General features: G+C 30.7%; 1 protein-coding gene across 1 annotated transcript in view; it reads right to left on the bottom strand.

The window, feature by feature from the left end:
• Positions 1-17,115, bottom strand: part of PIK3CA (phosphatidylinositol-4,5-bisphosphate 3-kinase catalytic subunit alpha) — a 72,667-nt gene that overhangs the window by 4,059 nt on the left and 51,493 nt on the right. The window contains 15 exon segments of the mRNA XM_039855579.1: positions 194-345; positions 454-571; positions 1,158-1,328; positions 4,461-4,539; positions 5,364-5,485; positions 6,011-6,117; positions 7,272-7,443; positions 8,438-8,541; positions 8,749-8,913; positions 9,254-9,335; positions 10,165-10,289; positions 13,990-14,124; positions 14,214-14,366; positions 14,879-14,937; positions 14,940-14,983. Of these exon segments, the coding sequence (XP_039711513.1) occupies positions 194-345; positions 454-571; positions 1,158-1,328; positions 4,461-4,539; positions 5,364-5,485; positions 6,011-6,117; positions 7,272-7,443; positions 8,438-8,541; positions 8,749-8,913; positions 9,254-9,335; positions 10,165-10,289; positions 13,990-14,124; positions 14,214-14,366; positions 14,879-14,937; positions 14,940-14,983 (1,788 nt within the window).

Here is a 17,115-nt window from a genome sequence, read left to right on the forward strand (position 1 = left end):
TAACTAAACAAATTGGTTTTTCTTTCCATTTTCTTCACAGCATTACATAATAAATAAAAAAACCCAAATACACTGAAATAGTTTATGCTATGATGTTAATATAACATCTATTATTTGAAATTGAAAAATATCGATTGTTTTTAATAGAGCAGCAAGAATTCTTTATTTTGTGCTTTTGATTTTCTGAGCTTACCTTTCAAATTCTCTTGTCTTTGTGCATTCTTGGGCTCCTTTACTAATCACTATCAAGAAATCTTGAGTCAAAACAAATGGCACGCGCTCTCGTTTATAGCCAAATTTTTTCTTCTTGTGATCCAAAAAGTGTCCAAAATCTATATGAAACAGCTTTCAAAAATAAGAAATTATGTTATAGTTTGACAAATGCAGAAATACAATATCCTGAATCAATAAATCTAAGAACGCCAAAACAATTTAAAAAGAGAAAGCTATTACTTGTCCATCATCTTTAACCATGATGTTACTATTGTGACGATCTCCAATTCCCAAAATGAAGGTAGCAACACAATATCCAGCACATGAACGTGTAAACAGATCAATGGCTGCATCGTATCTACAAAGAAGAAATAAATGCCTCATGAGCAGTGTGGCAATATAGAGTGATCCAGTCCAAAGAGAGAAAAGATGGTCAAAGTCTGTATCGAGACAATGAAAACAATCACTAACATCAAGGGGAGGAGTAATTATGCCCAAAGATCTGAGAAGTTTTCAAGAAGTTCTAAGGAAATTTCTAGATATTCTCTGACCAAAGCATAATTCTTGTTATAGTGAAAAAAACCCCAAAAACTTATTATGTCATAAAAATGAATTAAAATGAATTTTTTCTAATTATTTTAACAATAAATTAGAAGTAAAATTTTGAATGTGAAATGTTAATTTTTCTAAAACAGAACAGGCAATAAGAAAAACATCTTTTAGATATCTAAGTTGAATGTACAGGATTTTATTAAATTATAAGTAATTTTGATTATTTAAAAACAATAATCTCAAATATGTCAAAGGTTTCACATATTTTTTTCCAAGTAAATACAGCTGTTTTCTCTGGTCTAACTCTAAAATGTACACAACCATTAGAAGATTTGTCTAACGAAAACTTAGATTAAATAGGAAACTTAGATTAATAGGAATAGTAAACTCACATTTCTCCTTTGTTCTTGTCTTTGAGCCACTGATGTAGTGTGTGGCTGTTGAACTGCAGTGCACCTTTCAGGCCGCCTTTGCACTGAATTTGCATAATAGTGTGAGAATTTCTCACCACCTCAATAAGTCCCACACAGTCACCAATTGACAGACATCCATATGGTAACATTCTGAAAAAGGGTCAAGACATTTGCAATTAGATGATGGAATTTTAAAATAATAAATATTTTAATAGGCTAATACAGCAATATCCTAGCATTTGCAAATTTGTCACACATCACCTTTACTCCCTTAACCTAATTTTAATTTTCTTTTATTATAGTATGACGAACAATCCTAGAAAAATCCTCAAAATTATCTGCTATCATTTATTATAACTTTCAATTGAAAAGGATTTAATTATATATCAGAGAAGCACTAAGAAAATTATCGTGGCAATTAAAACTTCATAAACATAACTTAAAAGTATGGGTGAATTTCAAGATGTTTGAAACATAAATAATACTTTAAGGCAGTTCTCAAAATTTTAGTCTCAGGACTCCTTTATACTCTTAGCAATAAACTATTATACAGTAACAAATAACATCTATTATAAAACAAAAAACCTATATTAAAAAAACTTAGAGTGACACTGATTCCCAGTATTTCACATTTCTTTAATGTCTGGCTTAACAGTACTGAGCTGGATTCTGATATATGCTTCTGCATTCAATCTAGTGCAATGTTCTAATAGAAGCAAATGAAGAAAATCTGGCCTTATGCAGGTAGGTAGTTTGAAAAAGGAGTATTGTAATAGTCTTTTTAGATAACTGTAGATATTTTTCTTTGATACTATTCCAAAATTTGACGAGATAGGTTCTCAAGTTGCAATGTGAAATCTAAAACCATATTAATAAACGTTTTACACTCTGTTATATTAAATCCATTTGTCTACCTAGCCTGTGTACAGAACTTTTACTCCTATATGACTTTACAATATTCCGCATTGGTCACTTGGCAGATATTAGTTCACTGAGTTATAGAGGTCTTTCAAATGCTGATACTTTTCATTATACCAACTAAAAAAAAAATCACAATTGTTAATATTATAATTAATAGTTAATCTTATAATAATCTTATAATAATTATTGATCTTATTAAAAAAGTTTTTAATTTGGGGGAAAATGTTTTCAAAATTCTGACTTTTGCTAGAAAGTTCAAATTTGACAATTAATAACAAATTCTGTCAGTTGTTCTCCTTGAAGAGAGGCTCATATTGTTAATTTTCAAAAAAAAATGTCTGCCAAATACCCATGTCTGAATAACCATAGCTTATCTATTAGTTATTCTTTAAGTAAAAATGTGTTCCATAAAAGTCAGCTAGTTCAGCTCATAACTCAAATAACCCACAAATGTTTACCTTGATACAACCATACTTTGGTATGCAGCATAAGGGCTTTATGGGTACTTTCCATTCATTACACAGAAAATTAAAAAGGACATATAGTCAAGAGTGGAGATGTGAAGATTTAAAGAGACAATGAAAAAAAAGCACCTAATACCCCAAATGGTATGTAAGTACTAAAGTATAGTTTTTCTTTCTCTGTTCTCATAAATTACTATATAGTCTTTCTACCTTTACTTCTTAAATTACTAAAAGAGTAATAGTCCACATTCATTTTCATTTTCTCACTTAATTCCTCTCAGCCTAACTTCTACACCTACCACTCTACTGAGTCAGCTCTTCTTAAAGCTAACCATGAATCATATGAATCATCAAATCCAAAGACCTTTTCGTAGTCTTTATGCTCTTAAACTCCCAGAAGCATTTGACATTATAAATTGGAAATCTCTCCCCTCCTTCGGGTTCTGTGAATCACTTACTCTGGTCCTCTTGCCCTTTTGAACATTTCTCTTATAGAATCTTTTCTTCTACCTGTCCTGGTAAATACAGAAATATCCTAAGGTTGTACTACTGCTCAATCGCTCTTATTTTACATTTTATTACTGTTGAACATAGTTTAAAGAGTCACATAGTCCTGTACGTCATGTTAGAAAAAAAAGCAAACAAGCAGAGTTACCATAAACCTGAATGTACGTTTGGCCCAGTATAAATAAAAATGCTATGATTGTACTTAAATTTACTTATTTAAAATTAAACGTTAAACAAAAAATTTTTACTTAAATTTACTTAAGTTAAAAAAATATTTTAAAAACATTATAAGACTTAAAAGCTTTCCAAAGATCCAATTTACTTTCTAATGACCTAGCTTTAGATTTTTTTCAGTTATTAATTTACGATTAAATATTGTAATTACCAGAGTTATAGAGTTAAATCCTTCTTTCTATTCTATTTCTGCATTCTCGTTTGTACTCTACTCCCCCAGGGGGGTGGGGTTGGGGTGGGGCGTGGTCATGATAGCATGTGGAGCTCTTAGGACACAGGAAATTATACTAAAAAAGGAAACTTGATTCTTATAGCAGTTATTGTTTTTAGAAAACAGCAGAGATTGAGCCAAAAATCAGGAATTAATTAAAATTGATGACTGAATTTTGTGATTTGGGAGGTTACTTGAGATGTCCATTTTTTCTTTGCATTAAAAGGGTTCTACTATTTGTCACCGTTATTTTTATATACTAGCTACTCAACCTATAAGAAGCACACAAATAAACCCCAATCTATGCTGCTGCTGCAGCTAGAATTGACCCCTATGCCCACTTATAGACAAAAATACTTTTGGAGTGGGTAGCCTTAGCCTGAATGACTCTAGATTTGCAAAGAGACGAGAAGAGAAGCAAAAATTACTAGGAAAGATGATGCATCACAGAAAAATTGGAGATAATACTGACAATTGTGGAAGGGTGGGCAGAAGTCAACAGAATGGCAAAAACTTTAAGATTAGTTGCTTTCATAAATTTTGCTGCAAAACTGACTCAAGATAAGAGGATTTAGAAAGTTTTAAAATTAGAAAATTTATATTATGAAAGAAACTTTCTCCTAAATTCTTAACTTCTGAAAGAAAATAGGGGCTTTTTGTGTCTCCTATGTCCTGTTCCTAAATAGTGACACTCCAGAGGCAGTTGCAGTCTTTACCAGCTTATAAAAGATAGTTCTTTTTATCTAGCTGAATCTCATTAGCTATTCTAAACCAAGGAAGAGGAGGACAAATGAAAACACCATAGTGTAATTAACTAGCGTTAATTACTATTCCATATATTTCTTTATAGATATATGCCTCTATGTGCTTTATAATTAAAATTTAGTAATAGTTTACTTTTTCAGGATAACTTTCAAAATACATGGTGCTTTACTGGTTACCTACCGAAGATCAAGACCTTGGTTTTGCCAGATATTTTCCATAATGCGGATAATCTGAAGTGTTAGCATATCTTGCCGTAAATCTGAAATTCAAATAATATGTACCACCACTTAATGCCATAAATGCAAATTTGGGTATCATGTCATTATACCGTTTTCAAATGGAAAATAAAGCAAGCTACATTTACTCTTCGATATAATCTATAAGGAAGCAATATTCTGATTCTTTAACCCATTTCTAAAGTATTGCATAAACCCATCTATGTAACAATGTAGGGTAAGCTAAGCTGTTTCACAAAAAATTTACTTTAAAATACTTAAAGTACTTATTTTTCTGAATTCTTAAATTTGAATATTTATATTAAAATATTGAGTTAACAGAATTCAGTGCTGAAATGTCATTTCCCAATGGAAACTCATCAGTGATTCCCTGACTACTCCCCCACAACCTGTTCTCCATGTAAATCAGGGCCTTCTCTTACCTGATTCCTTAGCAGATTACACTTTTCCTTTGTACCATGGTTATAATTTTATTTTTGTAATTATTTGTTAACATCTCTCTTTTTTCTGTTAGACTGTAAGTTTTAAGAGGGCAGGGATTGTGTTTTATTTATTCTTATAACCCCATGGTCTAGCACATCAAATATTTATGGAATAAATGGATGCACAAACAGCTAAGCAAATGATAGTCAGAAACTGATTTCAGGCTTTCTGATCCTAAACCTAGTACTTCTTTTCAATAATTATACATACATATTCTAAAGGTTAAGACATCTGCTTAATATTATATTTTACCACGTGCATATTCTTTAAATGGCTTTCAATAGTCTTCATGATTCATAAATATCCTGTATATAAAAAGACATCTAAATTCATGCATCATAAGTTCATTAATACTCTTTCTTACCATCCCCATTTTTGAAGATGATCTCATTGTTCTGAAAGAGTAACTCTGACATGATGTCTGGGTTCTCCCAATTCAACCACAGTGGCCTTTTTGCAGAGGACATAATTCGACACTCTTCAAGCCTTTAAAATAGTGAAAAAACTTTACTAGGCACCTTACCTTTCTTATTCTTTTATTCTCAAAATTATTTTAAGATATGTACACAATATAGTTTTCTGAAGTGTTATAAAAATTTTAAACTTTCTACTCAATTTCATTTATGAATTCATTTCTCAGGGACTATAAAGAAAAAATAAATACTAAGCATAAAAATTTCTTATATAATAGCATGTGAATTTTCAACAAATATAGGGATATATCATTAGTTTTACAGGTGTTACATTCCATTTCTTAGCCTATGATACCAAAATTCTGGCCATAGAGTGTTTTTAACTCTATTATTAAAGTAGTAAACTCATTCTGAATAAATGCAGTCCTGAACTTAAGAAAATTTTACGACTCTTATTTTACAGGGTAGGACAATGGGAGAGGGAGGCATACATAATCGAACATTGTAATTATAATGGACATTTTGACTTTTCTCAAGATTTTCTCCAGAAAGGTACCTATTTAAGTATATCAATAAAATTTCCAATAAAGTACCTTACCTGAGATTTCCTAGTTGATGAGCAGGGTTTAGAGGAGATAGAAAGCCCTGCAGAGCATCCATGAAATCTGGTCGCCGCATTTGCTCAACTAAAAACTTCATCTGTACCTGATAAATAAACATAATCATGGTTAGAAACTGATTTTGTAAAAAGTAAAATTAAGTGTTAATCTTTTTTATACACTGGAACCTCAGTATTATGTAGGCTTTGAATCCATATCCTGGATTGGCTGCATTCTAATTGGAAGAGTTTGTATAACACAGCAAGCACCCAACTCAGGCAGTTTCTTTTTTTCTTTAGTTACAAGTAAATATAATAAATTTTATTCTTTAAAGGCAGCTGAGTCCACTCCTGCTCACAATTCTGGCATCAGAAACAGTATAGTTATTCTCTGTTAACCTGTATTTTGTTATACACCAGAACTTCAATAAAATCAACTCAGTCACATTGAATAACATTTAGATTAAAACAATAACTTTCTTTTAAAGATTTTTTTTTTCCTCAAGCAATATTAATGAAAATGCTGGAAAAATTCATTCAGTACTCTTAATTTACATTCTCTGTAAATTTACATTCCTTTGGGGACTCACTAATAAACTGGGATTTTTTTTTTTATTGTTGTTGCTGTTTTCATTTCACTAGAGCTGAGAAATGATCTCACTTTTTAGTATAAATATAGTGAAATAAATAAAGGATAAAGAGTAGTAAAAGGCCATGAAAAATCTTCACATTTTATATTCCTCAGAAACATTAAGTTAGACTGCAGATGACTATAGTATGTGATGTATTCACTGAGTGACTGAGTCCATTTTATACTTAGAAATGTAAAAACTATTTCTTTACACTCATTTTCAAGGTCACTTTACTAAAAGATAAAAAATGACACAAAATAAAGAAAAATTATTTTTAAAAGTTAGGGCTATATAAAAGAGAAAGGAAGAGAAAGAAGAGAGAACTAACATTTACCGGGCACCTCCCATGTTCTAGGGACTGTGACAGGTGCTTTGCATATCTCACATAATTTAATTCTCACAACAACCCTATGAAGGAAGTATTACTCATATTTTCCAAACGAGGAAAATGAATCTCAAAGACTAAATAATGTGTCTAACATTACACAGCTGAGAGGCAGTGGGACTGGGATCCAAATCCTAATATGCTTGATTCTAAGACACATGATCTGCATATATATCAGGTTCTCAAATAACCCTACCCCATTTCAATGAAGAGAGTCTCAAAAACAAACTAAAGAGTCACATACCTTTTGTGTTTCATCCTTCTTCTCTTGTTTGAGAATGTCAGTTAAGTTAATGAGCTTTTCCATAGCCTCGACTTGCCTATTCAGGTGCTTCAAATACATTCCACATGCACGACAATAGGACTCCAAAAGTAGGCCAAATCTCTGACTAACTGTTTTATTGTGCATCTCAGATCTAAAAGGACAATGAAAAATTAAAAGAAAAAAAGACCATGTATATATATATATGTACATGTACATATACATACATACATATATAGTCAAGTGAGTATATAATCTTTTTTAAGAAAAGAAAAAAACGATTTTCTAAATCCATTAAATGTTATAATCATACTAACAACAAAATGATTCAAAATCTATCATTTAGAAGTAAAACAATCAAGGGTTTCAAGTAGTTCCTGAAAAATGTAAATTTAATAAACTGGCTTTTAGGTTTATTTCAACTACTTTTCACTTACTTATCTCAGCACAAGATATATAAACATGAAAAAAAGGAAAGTAGGCACAAAAATAATAAAATGAATAGAGAAGGAGTTAATAACTCAGTGAATACTATTTGACTCTGCTAGCATATATGTCCCTTTCTATACTATGTCTGAATTTATTTTAAACCCAGCTTCGAGAGTCCACGTTTAATTTATTTTAACATTTAAAAAATCATGTTAATTACAAATCTGTTTCTAAATTTAGAAAAAAAGGATATGACCCCCAACTCTGAGTAGCAGATATATCATAATCTACAAAATACTTTTTATACTTAATTAGCTTGTTTTCTAGTAAGAAACTTGAGAGTTTGTTATTATTCTTCTAAATTCCAAGGTAAGAGTTTTTTTCTTTTTTGGGGGGGCTATTTTAATCCACATATACAGTGAAACCAATTGCAACATAAATCAACATTAATCTAGCAAATCTAACTTTGCTTAAAGTAGAATCAAAATCTTTAAAAATATTTCAGCCCTCGTTCCTGTATAAAATTCAGTTTTGAATTTTACTGCTTAGTTAATGTTAAGATAAAAAGTTGAGGGGAAGCTCATCATTGGTTCAATATACGTTCAATATAAAAAACTCTTCCAAACAAAAAGTTTGGTATATAAATAATATATACTTATACATATGTTAAGAAAGTAGTATGTATCTAAAGAATTTAATGAGAAAATAGTTGAACTTACTTTAAATGCCAAAAGAAAAAGTGCCCAATCCTTTGATTAGTCAATGCTTTCTTGAGTAAAAATCTCACAAGCAAGTTATCCAAATACTGTTCATATTTTAGGACCTATGTGTTTGAACACAAACAGACAAAAAACAATCAAACAGGGTCAGTTTTTGCATGGTTGGATTTAAATAAAATTTTTTGGAAAGAGAATAGACACTACTGGTAACAAAATTCATTTTCAAAAAAGCATAAAACCAGTTAATGCAGTAGCTTTTGGAAGTTGAATGGATTTAGAATAAAACATTTTTCTATTTTACATTATTTTACCTGTACTAGCTGAATTAGGTACTGAGAAAGTTTGTCATCTGTTAAATATTTTTCCAAGCATCGAACAGCAAAGCCTCGAACCATAGGATCTGGGTAGTTGCAGTCTAGAAGCTCCATAGCCTGTTCAGGTTTGATTGGAGGCCAATCTTTTACCAAGCAGTACATCTGTGCATGAGAAATACCATAAATCATATTTATAAAGCAAAGACAATTATGAATGAACTTTCTAAGACAGTGCCTTAATTTCTTAATTTAAAATTAGTTTAGATAAAAGCCCCTCTTATGAATTAAGTGCTTACAATGTTCAGTTCTAATTAATTTTATCAGTGGAAGTGGTGTGAATAGTATTTTTCTACACATTACTATTATTAATTAATTTAAAACAGTATATTTCACCTCATACTTATTCAGACTTCCTGAGAGAAAACAATTTGAGCAACATACCAATTGTGCAACGTACCAATTTTGTGCAACAGTTATTCAGTAATCTCAAACACACATTTACCTGAGCTACTTCATCTCTAGAATTCCATTTAACGGAGAGAAGCAATTTAGGTAGAATTTCAGGGATAGTTACACAATAGTGTCTGTGTGGAAAAGACAAAACAAAACAAAAAATTCTTTTATGTTATTCAAAAGGCCTAGATGTCTAAATTTTCAACTATGCAATCTTTAAGAAGTTCCAAACACTTTAAAACTCTCTTGCCATTACTAGCCTTCCTTAAAATAAAAAGAAATCAGTATTTAACACTTTAGTTGCATATATAGGTACATATATACTTAGATGCAGTTATAATGGCAATGGGGACAAAAGGAAAATCCAAATGGAAGACAGATACTTACTTAGGAAAAATTATGAGTTTATTGAATAACACTTTTTATAAAGCTCTTTTTATTCACCTGCTTATGCAACATGAATCATAAGAAGAGTCACCACTTCTACTGTGGTCAGTAGACAGAATTTATGTTTTAATGGACTTCATGCAGAAATGCACTACAACTGCTTTATTTAAATAAACCAGTGTGCACTTACCGAGTAGTAGGATAATTTCTTTGTAAATAAAAATAAGGCATTACACTATTACTTGAGGAAATATGAGAAAAAAAAAATAGAGAAAACTCCTAAGAACTGAAATATCTGGAACAACTAAGTCACAACTAAATTGATCTAAAACTATGGAATATTTTTGTGGATTGTGAATTTTATTAAAAAACAAAAATAAAAACCAATCCTAAAAAAAGTCATATTAGGAATTCAGAATTTGAAAAAGCCTTCAATGTGCAAAGTTAGTCCCAATGCAGCACGGTTTTCTAGAAATACTGGTCTATATCCACAGCTTTAAAAAGATCAGCCAAAGTCAGTTCTTTCTTCTGTAACATAAGACAGAAACAGAGACCCTCCATGTTAACACTTACCTGTGGCTCCACAGAAAATCTTTCTCTTGCTCAGTGATTTCAGATAGAGGATCTCGGGTACAAATTGCTCGGAGCTGTTCTTTATCATTTTCCCTTAACTCGTTGTCTCTGGCTAGTCTGTTACTCTGTAAAATAAAGAAATATCTTATGTAATTTTCTTTGCCACATTTGCCACCCAGAATTCATGACTGACCTACAAAAAAAGAAAACTGTCAATAAACTTTATATTGCTTATTAACTGTTGTGAAATAGTTTACTATTCTCATTGAAATACTTTATTTTCAGGGAAAGGGAAGAATCAACTTAAGATAGTATTTATGGAACAAATCCAATAACTTACTTGGTTAACATTACCATCGATCACAGAACAGAAAATGTCAAAGTTGGTCAGGGAAAAGATCTGACTGGGATACTAGGGGATAGTAGTGAATAATTTACTTCTCATTCTGATGAGGCCCTTTTCTAGTAGTCTATTAACTAATCTGTTAAGATTTCTAGAATAAGAGAATAAGAAATAGTAAAATAATAAAATAAAAACATAAATTCTTTCATAATCTTTGCTTGAATATATCCTTATAATCACTCAAAGGCTTTCAAATTTAAAAGTAAAAATAAATAAGGGAAAAAAGGAAAAGATACGCCCCCATTAATATACCATATATTGAGTGTACAGAGACTAAAAAGAAAATACCATAACTTTCAGTATAATTCTAAAATTCCAAGTAATGTACTTATTTCCTTTAAATATAGATAAAGTAACTACATAATGAATAATTATGAGTGTATTACACTACATTATGCAAAACAAATATACATCGCTTAGAATGGGTTACACATATTCCTAATGGCTAAAAATGAAAGCAAATATTCATGCTACTTGGTTTTTATACATTTAAAAATTGTTAATTTATCTAACAGCATAAAGAAATTACTGGCACATATTCATTCAACAAATATTTATTAAAACATGTATTGTGTGTCTTCTCTTGTTCTTACTGTTGGGGTCATAAAATAGTATAAGAACCTGTACTAACAGGGCCTCCATTATAGTGGGAAATTAAATGAACATATAAGAAAAACACTGGAGAGTTGATATACTCTGGGTGATGTCACTGAGAATGAGTGGCTACTTTAGAACGGGCATTTGAAAATGGCCTCCAGGAAGCTAGTATTTAATTCGTAATCTAAATGAAAAGAAAGGACGAGCCACACCAAGATCAGGAAAAGACTACTGCAGATGGAGGGAACAATGAACATGCCCCAAAGAGAGAATGAGTTGGGTGAAGGAGAAACAGTAAGAAGGCCAGTGAGCCTGAAGCCCAGTCGATGAGGGAGAAGAGTGACAGGAAGTCAAGTTTAGAGCATTAAAATTTGTGGTCAGGGTAAAAGGTATGGATTTTTAGTGAAAGCTATTTAAAGGATGAATACTGTGATTTGATTTATGTTTAATAAAGATTATTCTGGCTGCTCTGTGGAAGGAGGGAAACCAGTTAGGAATCTATTGCAATCGTCCAGGTAAGAGAAAATAAATACTTAATCTTCAATTCACCAAGAAAAGTAGTCGTTACTATTTACCATCTGGGTCTAATAGACTCTTAATTCTTCTATGTTACTTACTTATTTTTATTTTTTATATTTTTAACATAAAATAATTTAAAGAATAAAGTGATGTGGAAAAACAATTATGCTAGACATCTTAATAAGAATTTAAGCATAGTAAAACCAAACTTATAATCCAAAGAGGGCAACACCTTTTGAATGCAACTACTTGCTTGCTCGTTAACTACCGTGCATGATCCTGGAACATATCCATTTTGTAAATACTGGTTCCAGATTTTAAATACATATCTACTAAGTTCTAGCTTATCATTACTTCTGGTTTTTCTTCTCATATTTGCATGTCAAAATGCAATACTTTTGCAAACTTTGGTAGTTCATAATTTCATTAGAATGGCCATTTTCTTTGCTTCATAATTGTAAAACATTTCTATTTTCTATTTACATATATCAGAATAATCAATTCAAGGAATTTAAAAATTTCTACATCACCTTTTTCCTTCCAGTCATCTTTATATATACACTTGCCTGAAGCATTTATCCACTTAGAAAGTGTATCATAAAAGATGGAAAGAATACTGTAAAACATAAAGTGTAGTCCGGGCTCTTATAAAAAAGATATCATGTGATGGAGTCATTCCCGTTGAATGACTAATTGAAGGTGAATACCATATTTCCTTTTTGTCCTTGGAAATATATTGTTTACTCATCATTTCTTGAGCTTGAGAAAATTCATCTAGGTTATTGTCATCTGAATTTTTACTTATATGATCAATTCACCATTATCATTAGAGTCTAAAGTTGTGGTTCTTAACTGAGGTGATTTTGTCTGTCCCCTCCACTTCCCAGGGCCTTGAGATTGTTTGGAGACATTTTTGATTGTTACAACTTGGTCTACTGGCATCTAGTAGGTACAAGCCAAAGATGCTGCTAAACTTCCTATAATGCACAGAACAGCCCCTACAACAAAGAACTATTTGACCCAAGATGTCAACAGTTTCGAGATTGAGAAATTCTGCTTTAGAGTGCTATTATCTGTCTCTTTGCATTCTGATTTGTCTAAAAATTGTGAAATATTTTCTCCTGTCAATTTTCTTCTCTTTGTCATTATGAGTGGAAAGGGAAAATTTCTGAATTCTAAACAGTGTTCAATGAGAACCTAAAAAACAACAAAAAACTGCAAAGGTGGTGTTTGCAGACTTCTTTATACCTCTAGAAAGATGATGGAAGACACTGGGCAATGCAATTAGAAGAATGAAGGATGATATAATATTGATGATTTATTTCACTATTTTATCATATTTCTAGGCTATTCTATCCTATGTTTTTATATTACTTTAGTTTTTTTTAAGTATAGTTGGAAGTATTTGATGAATATTAATTAAATAGGAAAACTAAGGTCCCATAACATACCTTAGATTTATAAAAGTTTCAACAGACTCAATATTAGTTGAAAGATAAAATCTTTAGTTTATTATAAAAATATTTTTTTTAAAAAAGTTCTAGCAAAAAAAATCATAAAATATCAATCCTTACAAAGTGTTAGATCTGCTCAAAAAAGAAACTCAAAAGTTAAAATTGGCTCCAATAGACCCTGATAGTAAATTGAATTCAATGGCTGAATGAATAAAATAGGAGAGAATGAGTTTTCAAGTGACTTTACTCTTGTAACTCAGTTTATAGGTATAACTAATTGGACAAGACTATGGACATGTCATGGGAATGCTTACCCCGATAAAAAATTAAGGAATTCCTGTTCAGTTATAACAGAATGGTTAAGAGTAAGAGGTTCAATACTTATTAAAGAGTGATATCAAATAAGTTATTTAGATTCCTTAAGCCTACTTCCTTACTGGTGAAATAAGGATTATATTAATACCTACCTTTATAGAAATTGTTTTTAAAATAAATAACACGTGAAAAGTGATTGGTGTGGCATTTGGTACACAGTAAGCACTTGATAAATATTAACAATTCTCGCCAAAGAAATAAACTTATAGAATAGTGGCTACATTTTTCAAGAAAGAGAATCTCTTTTTAATGTCAAAAAGTTTATACTTTTAGTATCTGATAGAATTCAGTAATGATTTTAAATTAATTTGTACTTAGTATATAAAGAATTTATTATACTGCAATATTGTCCTAGAGCCTATAGTAGCTATGCCAGTGTAATTAAAACACATAAAACCCTTTCATACATACAAAGAGGATGTATCCAAATCCGCTGATTATAATTGATACTTAAGAAAACTCAGTGATTTGCCTTACCAGTCCTGCGTGGGCATAACTAAATCCTGCTTCTCGGGACACAGACCAATTGGCATGCTCTTCAATCACTGACATATCTGGAAACTTTACCACACTGCTGAACCAGTCAAACTCCAACTCTAAGCATGGAGTTTCCTAGGAGATGCGATAAAAGTTATTATATATATTGTGTTTGACTGTCATAAAAAGAAAAAAATTATAATTTATGAAAATAAAAAGCTTACTTTATTTGGATTTGATCCAGTAACACCAATAGGGTTCAGTAAATCTTCTAATCCATGAGGTACTGGCCAAAGATTCAGAGCCATTTTTCCAGATACTAGAGTATCTGTGTAATCAAACAAATTTATATTTCCCCAGGCCAATGGGCAATGTTCCTTAAAAAAAATAAATAAAACACAGAAAAATATTCAATACTGTGTGGATTAGAGAATGTGTTTTAAAACCCTTTTCTTCCTCAGCAAGGAGAATTCAACAACTGCCTCTATAATAATGTCTATAACAAACCACATTAATTTTTTCAAAATATAAGAACTTGCTTTCCTTTTTCTCATTTGAAATGGTATTTTCTTTAATTATTGATACAAAATATTAACCAAAGCATGCAAGATATATATTTGAATGTGGTCATTTAACAGATATTTGTGTGTAGTCGACTTTGCATGTCTAAAAAAATTGTATCAGTATGATCTCAGGACATACTCACTCATCATAAATAAATTCTAGAAGGTAGCCCAAAGTATTCTTCTATGATATATTTATTTATTAAAATGTTTTGTTTATTTTGGATAAAGCAAAAACAATATTCATTTTTTGACAAAAATCCAATCAGCAGTATAATTAGGAGTTTCTAGAGGTGAATATAATTGTTCCTTCTAAAATACTTTACCTCTTTAGCACCCTTTCGGCCTTTAACAGAACAAATGGAAAGGCAAAGTCGAGCAGCACGGGAAGATCAGGAATGTATATATCATAATTCAGCCACTCATTCCACCTATGTAAAATTTTAAAGGAAAAAAGAATTTACCCAAAAAAAAAAAAAGGCTTTGTCCAGAGTATATAAATGACTCCAACAAAACATCAAGAAAAAAATAAAACAATAGGCATTGAATGGAATGGACATTTCATAAGATCATATCCAAATGGCCAATAGACATGAAAAGTAGTCAATATCAGTTGTCTTTCAGAAAATGCAAAATAAAATATCATGGAGATATCACTGTACAGAGAGATTGGTTAAAACTATAAAGATTAATGATACTAAGGGATGTTAAGGATGTGTACGAGTAAATCTCATATACTGCTAGTGGAGGTGTAATTTATAAACCAATTTTGAAAGCATAATCTACTAAAACCAACCTATGATTCACTCTACCTCTAGTATAAAACCAGATAAATTTGTGCATTTGTGAACAGAATGTTAGTAGAATTATTTGCAATATCCCCAAACTGCAAACAATCTAAATATCCAATAATAGAATAAATTGCAGTGCATTCATATAATGGAATACAGCAATGGAAATGAATACCAGATGAAATCTTGCAAATATTGAGTAAAAGAAGACAGACCAAAAGAATATCTACTCCTTGAGTCTATTTACATAAAACTGAAAAATGGTCAAAACAATCAATAGTGTTACAAGTCAGGATAGTTTAACTGTGGGGTAAAGAGAAGGTTAATGGATTGGGAGAAGATATGAGGAGGGGCTTCTGGAATGCTGTTAAAAGTTCTATTTCTTGATCAGTGTAGTGGTTATATGGGAATTCACTTTGTAATAACTCACTAAACTCTGTAATAATGATTTGTATACTTTTATGTATTTGTGCTATACTTCAGTTAAAAAAAATCAAATTAGCTTATTAAAAAAAGCAAATAGAAAAGAGAAACTAAACAAGATAAAATGATTTTCCTATTATATTACAATATTTAACTACTTTTATATATGATGTAATTTTATTCAGAAGAACCCATTAATTTACATAAGTCAGTATATGAATAAAATAAAAGATATGTTAGCAGAAAGTATTTGAATTTTAGAACTACTTTCCTAATAAGGAAAGAATGAAGTTACTATAAAAAGTGACAATAAAATTCTGTTCAAATTTTAATGATAAATTCTTTTCAATTTACTGAATGTTACATGTGAAATTGTGTCTACATTTGGTGGACATATTTGTAAAGAGCCAAGTAAAATAGTTGTTATATATTTTTCAAAAACATTATAAGCACTGGTTAAGAGTATGGACTCAGAACTCACACTACTTGGAGTAGAATCTTGTTTCTACTCTTTTACTCCGTGTGTGACCCTCGCTTTGTCTGTTTTCTTCTTTGAAATGGGACTAATAATAGTACCTACTCTCATACAGTAGTTGTAAAGATTAAATGAGATAACATAAGTAAATCGATTAAAAGAGTAACTGGTCCATGGTAAAAGCTGAAGTGCTAGATATTAATTTTGAAAACTCTTCAAATGGCTTCTTCAAAATTCTATTCTATTTTTTGATTATAAATGAAACAAGAATTAACAACAAAATGATATAAAAATTCTATTTTTAATTAGCCACATTAAAATATAAAATTATCAGTAAATAAGTTCTATTTATTCTAGTATCTTTGCTTGCGTATGGATGAGGATAAAAAAATATATATGATCCACTGATACAGAGAAGACTTACATTTAAAATGAGGGAACTTAGCAAGAAGGAATTCTAAAGGAAAAAAGAAACAATACATGCAGGGAGAAGAAATACTGTGGGATTTGATAAGTCCACACACAGTAAATGCACCTAGGCTTTTTATTACTTTTAAATCTTTAGAATTTCTCATAGTTAATGGGAAATATTCTACACACTTTCTATGAGAGCTATAGCCTATGAATGTAATTGTTTACAGTAGTATGCTAACCAAATAAAAGCATGTTTGTTCTCCTTAAACACACACAGACACACAGACACACAGACACACAGACACACACACACACACACAAAATAAGTTCTTTATATTTAGGCAATGGTTTTATAGATATAGTCCAGATTGATTTTGATTTTGACAGATAACTGGTAACATTTATGAAGAAATCATAAGGTAATTTATCTAGCACATGGGAAGCAAAGATTTGGAACAAT

This window comes from Pteropus medius, unplaced genomic scaffold (assembly GCF_902729225.1).
Source record: "Pteropus medius unplaced genomic scaffold, Ma_sr-lr_union100, whole genome shotgun sequence".
NCBI classification, from domain to species: domain Eukaryota; kingdom Metazoa; phylum Chordata; class Mammalia; order Chiroptera; family Pteropodidae; genus Pteropus; species Pteropus medius.